At 40.5% G+C, this 14,897-nt stretch overlaps 1 protein-coding gene across 1 annotated transcript in view; it reads left to right on the forward strand.

The window, feature by feature from the left end:
- CACNA1A (calcium voltage-gated channel subunit alpha1 A) overlaps window positions 1-14,897 on the forward strand; it is a 215,999-nt gene that overhangs the window by 81,627 nt on the left and 119,475 nt on the right. The window contains exons 8-11 of the mRNA XM_081934727.1: window positions 5,473-5,529; window positions 8,784-8,873; window positions 10,065-10,274; window positions 11,681-11,793. Of these exons, the coding sequence (XP_081790853.1) occupies window positions 5,473-5,529; window positions 8,784-8,873; window positions 10,065-10,274; window positions 11,681-11,793 (470 nt within the window). The remainder of the gene's footprint in view (window positions 1-5,472; window positions 5,530-8,783; window positions 8,874-10,064; window positions 10,275-11,680; window positions 11,794-14,897) is intronic.

A 14,897-nucleotide genomic window follows, 5' to 3' on the forward strand; every position in this document is an offset into this window, starting at 1 on the left:
TAAACAGAAATATGAACAGAGTAAATGGGTACGAATAAATGGAGACAGTAGGGCAGGGACGGTAGGCACGCTGGTGCGCTTATGCACACCCCTTACAAACCTCTTAGGAATGGGGTGAGGTCAACAGTAGACAATAGACAATATAATACAGAATAACAGAGTTGAAAGGGACCTTGGAGGTTTTCTACTCCAATCCCTTGGTCAAGCAGGAAATCCCCTGCCATTCTGGACAAATGGCTGTCCAATCGGTTCTTCTTGTATTTTTTAGTTTTGTATTTAGCTGGATTCTGAACTGGAATAGAATGTTTATCAAAAAGTGTTTCACACCAATTATTGTTACTACTCACTTGGACAGAGGTGATATATTTCTTTATTTCCAAGGATAAAGTTTTTCTTATAGTAAAACTCTGGTGTTATTATTTATTGTATTTTAAGGGTAATTGTTTTAGTTTTAATTGTTTTTAGGGCTTTTAGCCTCATATTTATTCTTCTGTACAGTACTCTTAATTTTAACCTCCTCCGCATATATACGTATATTTATAGTTCTATTTATATTTGTATTTTATCTGTTATTTATTGTGTGGACTGTACACCGCCCCGAGTCCCTTTTTGGGAGAGGGGGCGGTTTAGAAATGCGAAGAATAAATAAATAAATAAATAAATTGTAATGTTTTTAACATACTACTATCATTCACAAAATAGGTCTCCAAGGTAGTGCACGGAAATAAGTTAATACAATAACAGATCACACTGATTTATTTATTTAGGCTTATATGTAGCTCCAGTCGGCCTTATTCTGGGTGACAAGTATTTTCCATTACAGTAAGTTTGTTAAGCACAATATCTTGATGAAGATTCTCAGTCATCCAGGTAGAGTTGTCTGGAAGTTAAATCTTTTCTAATTGATTCAAAATGTTTCACTGCTTATCCAAATACTGTAATAATAATAATAATAATAATAATAATAAATATTTATTTCTTAGCCGCACCCTCTCCCAAAGGACTCGGGGCGGCGTACAATAAAACATATGAAATAAATATATAGACAAGACATACATATTACAAAAACATATACCAAAACATGTACAAGGAGGAGGTCGGCTAATGAATAAAAACAATAAAATACAATGTTTAAAACCCCCTAAATAATTGAATACAATTAAAATACCCAAATAAAAACCCGTCAGGAGCGATATAGTTAGATCAAAGTTGAGCCAGGCCAGCTACTTGGAATAGGTGGGTCTTGAGCTTTATACGAAAGGAGCGGAGGTCAGAGGTATTCCTAATATCCGGAGGGAGGTCATTCCACAGGGCTGGGCCCGCCACAGAGAAGGCTCTACTCCTAGGCACCACCCCTCGACACTGTCTGGTGGACGGCACCTGGAGGAGACCCTCTCTGTGCGAGCGGATTGGTCGCAGGGATGTATGGGGCAGAATACGATCCCGCAAGTAACTAGGTCCTGAGCCATGGAGCGCTTTAAAGATTGTTATCAAAACCTTGAAACACACCCGATAGACCACAGGAAGCCAGTGCAGCTCGCGCAGGAATGGTGTCACATGGGAGTACCTAGTACTCCCCATAATTACCCGCGCGGCTGCGTTCTGGACCAACTGTAGCCTCCGGGTGCATTTCAAGGGAAGCCCCATGTAGAGAGCGTTACAGTAGTCCAAGCGAGACGTCACCAGCGCATGAGTGACTGTGCATAAGGCGTCCCGGTCCAGTAGGGGGCGCAATTGGCGCACCAGGCGAACCTGGTGGAATGCCCCCCTTGCCACGGCTGTCACATGGTCATCCATGGACAGCCGGGCATCCAGGAGGATGCCCAAATTGCGCGCCTGCTCCACGGGGGCAAGTTGAATGCCCCCGATGGCCAATGATGGAATTAATTGGCTGAACCGGGGAGCCGGTACCCACAGCCACTCCGTCTTGGAGGGGTTCAGTTTGAGTCGGTTGTCATCCATCCAGATCCGTACGGCTTCCACACACCGGGACATCACTTCGATGGCCTCGTTGGGGTGGTTCGGGGTGGAAAAGTACAGCTGAGTATCATCAGCGTACAGATGGTATCCCACCCCGAAACCACGGATGATCTCACCCAGCGGCTTCATATATGTGTTGAACAGGAGTGGCGAGAGGACCGACCCCTGTGGTACCCCACAAGTAAGGGGGCGTAGGGTCAACCTCTCCTCCCCTGCCAACACACGCTGCGTCCGGCCAGAAAGGTAGGAGCCGAACCACCGCAAAACGGTGCCCCGGACCCCCAACCCCTCCAGCCGGCGCAGCAGGATACCATGGTCGATGGTATCAAAAGCCGCCAAGAGGTCTAATAGGACCAGGATAGAGGAACAACCTCTATCTCTGGCCCTCCAGAGATCATCCACCAACGCGACCAAGGCCGTCTCCGTGCTGTGACCGGGGCGGAAGCCGGACTGGCGCGGGTCTAGATAATCATTTTCCTCCAGATGCCGTGGAAACTGGTAGGCCACCACACTCTCTACATCCTTCGCCAAAAAGGGAAGGTTGGAGACAGGACGATAATTGGCCAGCTCCAAAGGATCCAGGGAAGGCTTCTTGAGCAAGGGTCTCACCACTGCCTCTTTCAAGGCAGCCGGGAGAGACCCCTCGCTCAGCGAAGCGTTCACTAGGTCCAGGAGCCAGTCTCGTGTAACCTCCCAGGATGCCAGTACAAGCCAGGAGGGGCACGGGTCCAATAAACATGTGGTGGGTCGCAGTCGTCCACGCATTCTGTCCAAATCCTCGATGGCAACCAAGTCAAACTCCTCCCAGGTCGATTCCTCAAGACTCGCCACGGACGTCTCCATTGGACCACTAACAGGGACCCAATCCTTCCGGATTTGAGCGATTTTATCCTGCAGATATTTCCCAAATTCCTCTGCTCTGCCCTGTAGAGGGGCCTCCCGCGGCCTCTGAAACAAGAGGGAGCGGGACACCCGAAACAGGGCGGCAGGGCGGTTCTCTGCGGATGCAATGAGAGTGGCACAATATTGGCGTTTGGCCACTCTCAATGCCACAAGGTATGTCCTTAAATGGGCTCGTGCCTGTGTTCGATCAAGTTCGGAACGAGAGGATCTCCAACGACTCTCTAGACGTCTCTTGCGGCATTTCATCACCCTCAGCTCCTCGGTAAACCAAAGGGCCAGGGTGGATCGTTGCCGCCGGAGAGGCCGCAAAGGCGCCACCCGGTTCAAGGCCCCGGTAGTCGCATTATTCCACGCGACCACCAGGTCCTCTACCCGGGGGCGGGTCAAGGTTACAGGAGGTGGCCCAAGCTCCGTCTGGAACCTATCTGGTTCCATCAGGCGCCTGGGGCGGAACCATCTAGTGCTTTCCGGTTCCGCCTCCCCGCAGCGGGAGGTAGCACCAGGGAAGTCAAGACGAAGGAGTGAGTGATCTGACCATGACAGGGGAGTGATGGTTAAGTCCCCTCCTCCCAGATCACTCAACCACTGGCCAGAGACAAAAACGAGGTCCAGAGTGTGTCCTCCCTCGTGTGTCGGGCCTTGAATCATTTGAGTCAGGTCCATGGCTGTCATGGAAGCCATGAACTCCCGAACCCCCTCTGATGCTTCTCTCATCGATGGCAGGTTAAAATCCCCCATCACTAAAAGTTTGGGGGTCTTGACCGCCACAGATGCGATCAGCTCGAGGAGTTCAGGCAGGGCCGCTGATGTATAGCGAGGAGCCAGGTATACTATTAGCAGGCCCAACTGTCTCCCAGGGCCCCATTTCACAACAAGGGATTCACATCCGGACGTCTGTGGCACAGTAGACTCCCTCGGCTCTAAGTCCTCCCGAATAATTGCTGCCACCCCACCACCCCTTTCCTGGGCCCGGGGCTGGTGAAATGCTCGGTAGCCTGGTGGGCACATTTCCACGAGGGGAAGACCTCCCTCGTGGCCCAACCAGGTCTCCGTTATTCCCGCGAGGTCCGGCTCCCCCTCTAAAATTAGATCGTGAATGAGGGGGGCCTTGTTAACAACGGACCTCGCATTGCATAACAACAGCCTCAGGCCCTGGGTCTGTAACTCTTGACCACCTAGACCGCGGGGGTTGGTACAAGCGGCCGGGTGTAACCAGCAACCACGGTCTCCCAACCGACTATAAGTTCTTAATCTGTAGCTTCTTCAGTCTGAGCAATTAGGTTAAAATTGCTTAGACTCTGGGGAGATTTCATTTCTTACTAATCTGGATAGGCTGGTTAGGTAAGTAGGCAGACAGTCAATGAGATGTAAATGTTCCAGCTCCTAAACCCTTTACTCAAGGTGAGTCATTAAGTGTGGCCTCCCTTGTGAACCTGTGAAGATGCATGAACCTTCATGGGAAGATTAAGACTTTAGGACCACTTGCCCATCCAGTAAGAATTGAAACTTCTCTGGAGGGCATAAGTATATGGGGTCCCCTTAACCAACTTTTTCAGGCTGAAGAAGCTTCTTGGATAAGCAACAAAACATTTTGAACCCACAAGAGAGAAGTCAGTTGCCATGACTCAACTTCCAGACTTTGTTAAACACAGACACACACACAAACATATACTACTAATTGAGGAGAGTATTCAGTCTACCTCCCTTCCTTAAAGCTGTCCCTGAACATCCAGGTCTTAATAGTCTCCTGGAACCTTACAAAAGGGTAAGCAGCGGTTTTCGATGGGAAAGTGGTACATATTGCACATTACTTTTATAACGTTCAGACTTTAACTAACATATTATGATTTTGCTATTGGGATTCAATTTAATTAAAGTTGTTTAACAACCGAACAGTTGTTTGGGATATTTTTTGTTCTGAAAAAATTGCTTCATTTTTAATTTGCAAAACATTGCGCTCATCTTACAAGGATAAGCAGTGATACATTCAGTACAAATATTTTAGCAGAAAAATATCTCACTGAGAATATATTTTAATATTCCTGTGTTACCTACACAACTTTGATTATCACAAGGTGAATCTAGACCTTTTCTTTATTTTTAAAATATTTACCTTTATATGGCTACTAATTTAATCATAAATATTGCTGAACTAAATACTTTGGCAAACTATTATTAATCCCAAGGGGATAAAATTAAACACAAGCAAGTGACAAATAATTTTACCATTTTGTGTTTGTCTCTCCATCCTATATCTCCATATTTTCATGATTGATATTAAAATGTCATAATGATATTGTCTGAACCCAAGACATTTTCTGACAGAATTTTTTCTGGAACATAGGCATGAATACACAAAAATACCCATAAAATGGGATCAATAAGTTGTGTTTCTTTTCATCAGGCTCTCACCTAGCTAAGGCTACTTCATCTTCTCTTTCAAATGGTTGTTTTCAGGAAACTATTTGCTAAAGTATGTCATCTATAGCTAACCTTCTCATTTTGGGGGTGGGGGTGGGAATTTGGCATCTTTCTACAGTAGGCAAATTACCTTTGCCTTCTTAGCCTAATTTCAGTCATTTCATTTAGAAGAAGTCATCCTGGCTGAAGATGAGATAGAAGGAGAGCCTCGTCATCCCTTCGATGGTAAGCCATCATATTCCACAGAATGTTATGTGAAAGATCTCTGAGATAGTAAAGTCACAACTTTATTTGTATGTCAACCTAATTTAACAAAAATTGTGTAGGAAACAGAGGTTGAAGTGCTCCTCATTTAATGATCATTTGTTAGTCGAAGTTATGAAGGTGCCGAATGAGAGAAATTATGACCAGTTCTTGTAGGCATGGTCATGATTCAGGCACTTGGCAGTCAGTTCGCAGTTAGGATGGTTGTGGTGTCATGCAGTCATGTGATCACCGTTTGTGACCTTCACTACCAGTGAAGAGCAAACAAGAGAAACTGGTGGAGGTTTACAAATGTTGCCCACGTGAATGTTGTGCCTAATGACCATGCAAGGTTTGGTTCACAATGGCAGACAGAACTACTGCAACTGCTGTTGTGAATTAGTGATGACATGATATCATGCTTTATGATTGTGTTGCTTTATAACTACCAAGGTCCCAATACAGTGTACAGTCAGTAATGAATCTGAAACAATTGCATTCTAATTATACCTCAATCCCTGAGATGAGATCAGCTCCCATCCTTCTGACCTTCCGTCAGAGCCTTATGACCTGGCTCTGCCAGATGACTTGGGGCCCCAATAGGGGAGTTTCACTTTAGGGTGGTTGATTAATGAACAGCCAATCCACGTCTTCCTTTCCAGCTCACTCTTTCCCCATCTTGTAACTATGATTTTACTTTGATACTTCCATTTAATTTTATTAGAAATAGTGCCACAAGCCATCCAGAGTTGCTTCTTTTACTTTGATATTTCTATTTAATTGTATTAGAAATAGTGCTGTAAGCTGCCCAGAGTCGCTTCGAAACGAGATGGGCACTAAATAAATAAATAAATAAAATAAATAAGTAAGTAAATAAATAAATAAAACCTGTTCACAGTACCTAAAAGAGCTATTCTGGACGCACATAGTAGCTGCATAAGTTCACAAAAATGGTCATTTGATGAAGTTGCATTACGGGGTCAGCAAAGCAATGTAAGAATATGAGGCTCTACCGCTGCCCCCCTTTTAACTCCTCTTTAACTGAAATACAAGTAATTTCCTGAAACCTTGCTGCTACTGTGCGAACTCAGGAACAACACAGCTCTTTAAAAAACTGCAGATAGATAATGTAAAAATGCTGGTACCTGGTCTTAATCACCTTTGCTTACCGAAGTTCTGAACACTTCACTTCTCTAATAAGGCATATTCTTTTTAATCAATGGGTATTTCATGGTGATTAACTGTAATAGTTACTAGTTATAAAAAAACCAAGGCTCTTCCAAGAAGAATAGAAAGACAACCTGCATCCCAAAGATTAATTGTAGCCCTTGCTGGAATAAGTGTGTTCATAGAAGTTCAGGGTCATACTTGTTGTATTAGCCAATGAATCAGTTCTAGCACTTACTCACTGGAAACTCGTTCTCACTGTCCATAAGTCCTTTCCTTGCTTGCATCTAACTGTGACACCAACATATCTAGGGAACTTTTTTTTCCTGCAGTATTTTCATGTCATAGGTATTTCCATAGATACCAAGTGATATGATTTATTGACTATTCTATTGGTGGCATGTCATTTGATCACTAGGGTTGAAGTAAGTACTTATAGGCCATTCTAGACTGGGCTAAGCATAACTCTTCCCCCTGGTCTCTGCACATACATTCTAGAGGCATTTTGATTTGGTCATGGGACAGTCTCATCCTTCTGAGCCAATACCTTCCCACGATTGCTAACCCTGAACACCAGCAGTGCCAGTGTGGCAATAAGCTAAAGCAGGAAAAAATGAGCTTGCTGCCTCATGGTACAAATCTTCCCCTGCCTGACAGCTATTGTTTGTTCTCCTTTTGAAGATAGTTGCAGTATTCTTCAGAAGAAGGCTAAATACTTGTCCGAAAGGGGTAAAATTATCTGCAGGTATTAGCCGATATCAAGTTCCTTTCAACGCATCCATGCAAAAGGCTTGTGCAAAACCCAGCTGAATTCTGAGAAATGAACTGTCTAATCCTAGTCCACATTGAAAGCGATTGGTAGATTATTTTTATTATTTAGTGGGAAGGGGGTGGGAAGGCCAGAATAATAACCCTGTGGCTGGCCGGGGTTGCTAACGTGGATAGGTCAGTATATTTTCTCAGTATAGTTTTCTGCCAGCTCAAAGTAGGGGAATAGCATTAAGTATGCAGTGAGAAAGAAACCTGGGACAAATTCCCAGTTTTCATACAAGCCAGCAGAGCAGCAATTTTGTTTATAAAAATGCAGTTTGATGAAGGCCCAGTTTACCTGCCCGTACCATTTTTGCATTTCAAAGCATTTACAAATCCTTTTCATCTCACAGGCCTCTAGATGCTTGTTTGTCCACACAGAAGCCCATCTGGAATGTGAAGGAGGGAAAAACTACCTTTGTTTAAGAAGAGGGAAGTTTAGAATTTGAAAAAAAAAGTGTGCAAAGAAAAAACATTTGCCTTATCTTTAAACCACTCCCTCTCAAAGCTGTTTTTCCTATTGTCAAAGATCTTTAAGGTTTCAAAGAATAACCTCATCTGAACTATTTTGCAATGAAAGCCAGCTTGGTCTAGTGGTTAAGGTACCAAGCTAGAAAATGTGAGTTCTTGTCCTGCCTTATGCATTAACCTCAGCTGGGTCATTTGGGCCAGTCACACCCTCTCAACCCTGCATGTCACAGGGTTGTTGGATAAATAGGAGAAGGAAGGAATATTAGGTATGTTTGCTGCCTTGAGTTATTTATTTTAAATAATAATAATAATAAAAGTGGAGTACAAAAAATACGATCTTAGGCTAGCTTCTGTAAGATGAAGAACAAATAGATGTTTTACTTCCATTTCCTTCCAGCTCAGGAGAATGTAAATTACATGATGATGATAATTTATTTATGAATTAATGAATAAAGGATGGAATGGACCAGTTCAATGATAAGTACTTTAGTAGCTATCAACGCAGGACCAAAGAGAAAGTCAATGTAATATGCAATAAATATACTTTAAGTATGTAAAATTGAAACAGAATTCATATATCAATAGCAACAGCAACAGCAATATCATCATGTATGCCTGGTATTTAATAACTACAGCAATTACATTCCAAAGGTCTTCTGGAATTGTGGTCTGGAGTGTAAATTGGGGAAGGTAGCAATATGGTAAATGATTAAAAAAAGGTCTAGCGAATTTGATAAAGGACCTTGAGGATAATGTCTGTTTTTCTTGTCATGTTCCTATTGTTGGAGCTCTTCGGAGGGCCACCATCAAGAAAAGCAAAACAGACTTGCTGAACCCAGAGGAAGCAGATGACCCACTGGCAGACATCTCTTCAGTAGGTAGGTTGGTCAAAAGGGGAGTCAGGGAGTCCTTGACTTATAACTATTCACTTGTGACCATTCAGAGTTACAATGATACTGAAAAAAGTGACTTACGGCGTTTTTCACATAACCATTGCAGCATCCCTATAGCCATATGACCAAAAATTCAGATGCTTAGCAATTGGTTCATATTTATGATGTTTGCAGTGTTCCAAGGTCTTTTTGTGACCTTCTGACAAGTAAAGTAATGGGGAAGCCAGAGTCACTTAACAACTGTTATACTAAGTTATACTAATTTAATAACTGCAGTGATTTGTTTAACAACCATGGCAAGAAAAATTGTAGAATGGAGCAAAAGTCACTTAACAGCTGTTTTGCCTAACAACAGAAATTTGGGGCTCAATTGTGGTGGTAATACAAGGACCACTTGTGGTCTTTAATCTTTTCAAATCTGAAAACCTGATCAAATTTTGGACCCACATTTTATCCTAAGATGCATTTGAGCATCCATTTATGTTTAATTATATATGTTGTAATGTGTTAATATATTGTCATCATACATTGCTGTTCAACTATGGCTAAAGCATATCTTCTGAAATGTCATCATTTGAAATCAGTGTGTTAGCAAACTATGCTGTTTTTGTGGGCATATATATTCAAAGACCTCAGACCCATCCTGCAGCAAGCATGCTAGAACTTGCTAGTCCAGAATGGTAAATGCTAGGACCCTTAGAAGTGAACAATTACCTATCTGGTGATAGGCGGCACAGTGGTTAGAATGCAGTACTGTAGGGCTAACTCGCTGCTCTTTCTAGGAGTTCGATCCTGGCCAGCTCAAGGCTGACTCAGCCTTCCATCCTTCCGAGGTTAGTAAAATGAGGACAAAGAATGTTGGGGGCAATAGGCTGATTCTTGAACCGCTTATAGAGGGTGGTAAAGCACTATGAAGTGGGATATAAGTAAGTGCTATTGCTCAGTGCTATTGCTATCTTTCTATCATCTTCCTTCTTATCCATGATGTATTACAGAGAAGATGTCTTCAGAGAGATTTGCTAGTATTTGCTTAAAAATCACAGAAGAAAAAGCAGGTTCACAATTATCTATCTCAACCATACCAAATAAACAAGTTCATTAATTTTCACCCCACAGGCAGATTGTTTCAAATAAGTGGCTTCTCTTATGCTGCTAACTTTTATTTCTTCCTGACAGGTTCACCTTTTGCTCGAGCCAGCATCAAAAGTGTCACGCTGGAAAATGCTACTTTCTTTCACAAAAAAGAGCGGAGGTTGCGTTTCTATATCCGTCGTATTGTCAAAACTCAGGCCTTTTACTGGACAGTCCTCAGTCTGGTAGCTCTCAACACTTTGTGTGTTGCTATAGTACATTACAACCAGCCAGATTGGCTATCTGACTTCCTCTGTAAGTAGCAGAGCCATGTCCTTCTTTATGGAACTGATTTATTAGCCGGAAGTGGCTTGCAATAATTTAGGCTTTGTCATTTTTGCTTAATAGAAATCAGGATAGCATTTTCATTTGGTAAGACAGCAAAAATGAACTCTTCCCCTTATTACATTCTATGATTACTTGAGATTTACATTTAAAATTAGTCAGAATTAAACTTATTGGGAATAAGTGAACTTAAACCGAATGTATAGGGTAGATTACAGGAAGTGAATTTAGGAATTTTAATTCATGTACTGTGCCATCTAAAAAGGGAGAAAAGATAACGTATAATATGGAATTCTTTGACGTTGTTGCCTTTTCTAAGAATTACTGGTTGCATCAAATTACAATTCCAAGAATTTGTTGCAGGAAACCACAGTATTAAAACAATCCAAGAAATGTAACAATGATATAGACTTCTAATAGATCATTTTGAAGCTACTGAGTAGAATTTACTCTGGTTACCATTGATGTTGGAAACTCTGCTTAGGGAATCCTATACTGGAAAACACTGTCTCTCTCACATACAAAAACTTGGAATTTCATGCTGTTTTCTAAATTAATTTTTAGACCTCATTTCTAAAATGCCAGTATAATATGACTGCAATGCTGCTAGGTGGATTGGCTGGTATTACAGTTAAAAATTTCTTCCATATAATTATATTAGTTGATGCTTTTAATTAAAACTCCTCCTTGTATATCTGTGTATTTAGAGAGGCTGAAAAGATCCCTTTATTCTAAAGAGAAAAGGATTTTAATAATGACTTTCTTGAAGAATTACATCTTTTTTTGAAAAAAGGCAAAGAACCCAATTATTAAATAAAAATTATTAAGATGCAATACATCCGTAATAGTTTAGCTAGTTTTATTAGGGAGAAATAAAACGGACTGGAATGGCAAGAGGAGGTTTTGACATATTGAAACTTATTAGTATTACAGATGGATCTTGGACTAATTGACTACATTAGAGAAAGCTTCAGTTTTAATTCTGCTTCCAGCTGATTATGAAAAGTAATACAAAACAGTATTAAAAGTGCATATCAGCAAATATTTTAAAAAAATATAAACACAGAAAAGAAATCCAAAATTACTATGATGTAGTAAAATGATAATCTGAGAGATTTTTCATGGTGTCAGTTAGCCATCTTTGTTCTCTGGGAGACGTTGTCTTGTAGTTTACTTTCTTGAATCTACAAAGGTAATATGATATATTGATATGTTTAAGTTAGAGAAGGTTAAGAAGAATCCGTTCTAATGTAGGAAGATTGAAATTGCTATATAGTCAGAAATAAGGATTTTTTGATAGATAGAAAGAAGAGATAGTTTTGTGGATAGAAAAGTATAACTGACTTTCCCCCCTCTTCCTTCTCTGTTTGTTTCAGACTATGCAGAATTCATTTTCTTAGGGCTCTTTATGTCCGAAATGTTTATAAAAATGTATGGGCTTGGAACGCGGCCTTACTTTCATTCATCTTTCAACTGCTTTGATTGTGCTGTAAGTTTTTTCAGAACATTAGCATTTTTGCTATTGCATGTACAACTATCAGACTGCAACTATTCTAGTGGATGATTTGGTGTATATTTTTCCTGCTTACAGTGAAGATACACTAGCTCTATAATTAGCTAGCACCGCAATATGAATAATTTTAGAGTAGAAACTTCATTTCTGTGGAAAGTCCAAACCTAACTTACTATATAACAAAAGACCAGGAAATAAACTCCTATTAGGCCTCATAAGCAAAAATACTTGCTTTGTAATTTCCCCCCCAGTCAATCTGTTACTTGTACTGTAGAAATATATTTATCATTCACTCACTGATGTATCTTACGTTTCTTAGTCTGACAGGAGTTTGTATCATGCAATTATGGTGTGGCAACATATTGGATGTGTATTACATGGTAGCAGGGTTTGTTTCTTCTTGAAAATGCAAGCCTTTGAAACCAAATAGAGTAAAAAAACATATTTCAAAAGTTTATACAGTGTGTCTTCTAATGTTATAATTACAGTACTCTGTTAAGTTTTGAACTTTTCTAAATGTAATTCTGAAGAAAACAAATCCAATGCTACTTCCTAATACTGTCCCAAATATTTGCAGTATTTATATGTTAAGAGTTTTGAGATTAGCAGGTATTGGATTCTCTTGGATTTTTTCTTAGTATTCCAAAGAACGGGTGAAATACCGTATTTTTCAGAGTATAAGACGCACCTTTTTCCCTCAAAAAAGAGGCTGAAAATCTGGGCGCATATTATACACTGAATACAGCATTTTTGCCTCCCGAAACCCCTCCCCTTTCACCCAAATGGCCGTGTGTAGCCTCTAGAAGGTTTTCAGAATACTCCTGGGGGCGGGCAGAAATGAACGAAAAACGGACCATTGTTTGCTCAATTTTGCTCCCCCCAAGCCGCCAGGAGCACTCTATAAGCTTCCTAAAGGCTATTCATGCCCTCTTTCTTTTGACAAAAAATGGGCCTGTTTGGCGAAAAATGGACTGTTTTTGGCTCGTTTTTGGCCCCACCCTCAGGAGCACTCTACAAGCCTCCTAAAGGCTATTCATGCCTTTTTTTGAAAAAAAAAAAAACAGGCTGTTTTGGGGAGATCTGCAGAATGCAGAAACTTCTTTTTTTAATTTGTCTCTTCAAAACCTTGGTGCGTCTTATACTCCACTGCATCTTATACTCCAAAAAATATGGGTAGGTCAACAGGAACATTGCTATGATACATTTCAGGGTGGAAACTTTATATTCATTATAAACTACAGGAATTTATGATTCCCATCAGGTTGTCAGAAGTTGACCTTAGCCCTAATAATCATTCCCAGGATCAAATTCTTTACCAAAGTCTTAGTACTGCATATAATACTTCTCAGGATGCAGAGTTGTTGTCTCCATTACATTTGATCTATTCCCTCTCCAAGAGCAATTACTTCAGAACATCCAAACAATGTTGACTTGTCTGCTGAGTGTCAGGCTCATTATAAACTGGGGCTTAACTTGCTCCTATTCATGTGCTATTTTAACTGGAAGCTAACTGGATTTCATAACTGCAGAGGGAGGAGATAATAGGGACATTGTACAATCAAATCCCTATTCCTTGTATAGAAATGGAGCTTGGACATGAAGTTTTGTTCATCAGTGCCACAGTTGCTCCTGCTTGGAAATTATGTTGGACACATAGATAACAGCCCCTATATCCACCATCAAAACATTCCCCCCATGCAATCAAAGCCTTCCTTGCAACAGTTGAGTAGGAATGGCCAGATTTAATGTATGCTTCCTTTAGCTATCAATAAAGAAAGGAAGAAATTGATCCTATAATTGAAAATAAAAAAGAAGATAAAAAACAAACAGATTTGCTGCATAAAGTTCCAGAACCTATATAAAGGTACTGTGGTCCTCCGGCAGTATTCCAGCAGAAAGGAGGGGGAGTGCTATGGAATAAAGAAGCTTCCATTGGTGTAGCTTTTGACAATGAAAAAGCTTCTTGTTCCCACAGTGAAACCATTAGAACAGCATTCTCAACAGTTGAGAAAGTGTAATCAAGTCTCTGTCACCAAAATGAGATGGAATTTATCAGATTAAGGACTGTTGAATTCCAGTTTTCCTACAGGAACCTCTAAAATGGCTTAGGAGAGGACGAAAGCTGCTTTTGAAGAGGCATTGCATCTCTTTGTTTCTATCATTTCATTCTTAAGCAACTAAAATAATTTTCTTGTGGTTTCACTGTGAACCAGAAGCAAAAACAGACATTTCCTTACCATGCATTTCTGTTCCCCCATCCTGCTTGTGGATCCCAAGGGTCTCCTTGGACAGGTAGTAAATCCCCTTAGAGATTCTGCCTGTTGCTACAAGCAATAAGTGGGCATGGTTAAGTTTTCTTTGTTGCTTTATTGGTTTTAGGATGTGTTAATACTCAAATACAGTCAGGAAAGTTGGGTAGTTCCTCCTTAAAAAGGGAATACATGTTGCCCACATACTCCAGAATGACCTGTCCAAGGTCAAGAAAGACTAACGGGGGAGGTGCTTTTATTTTATTAAACAAAACAAATATATATATAAAAGATGACAAGGGAAATAAAGGCGGGGGGAGTAAATAATATTTACTTAACATATTTAACATTTTATAATAATGCATCATACTTTTGTAATGATACAATATTAGTTTTTTTTATCCATCTTATGTGGATGGATAGATGGATAGACATAAATGATAAATATGGGCCTCTTATCTATGTTTCTAAGTACAGATTATTTTATGCAATAGTTTCAATAAAAATTACTATATTTCAGTTTAATCATCCATAAATCTATATCTGTAAGCAACTCATTCATAGGTTGCATATAATACCACCTCTTCAATCCACAGAGAACTGAGGCCTTAGATAATTTATCTTAAGAATAGGAAAGCATAAAACTAGCCTCTTAATCATTAGATGGTGCAGAAAAGCCATTTGAATTGTCCAGCCATCAATTTCCATTTCATAACCATATAGTTAAAAAGAATATGAATGCAAACCCTCTCTAAAAGCTTAATTAAGGTTAAGGAATGCTTTTGATGAAAACAAGGACAGAAAGTCAATGTAAACAAATCATCATTTTCT

Source organism: Natrix helvetica (genome assembly GCF_964273705.1).
Source record: "Natrix helvetica genome assembly, chromosome: 1".
Taxonomy (NCBI): Eukaryota; Metazoa; Chordata; class Lepidosauria; order Squamata; family Natricidae; genus Natrix; species Natrix helvetica.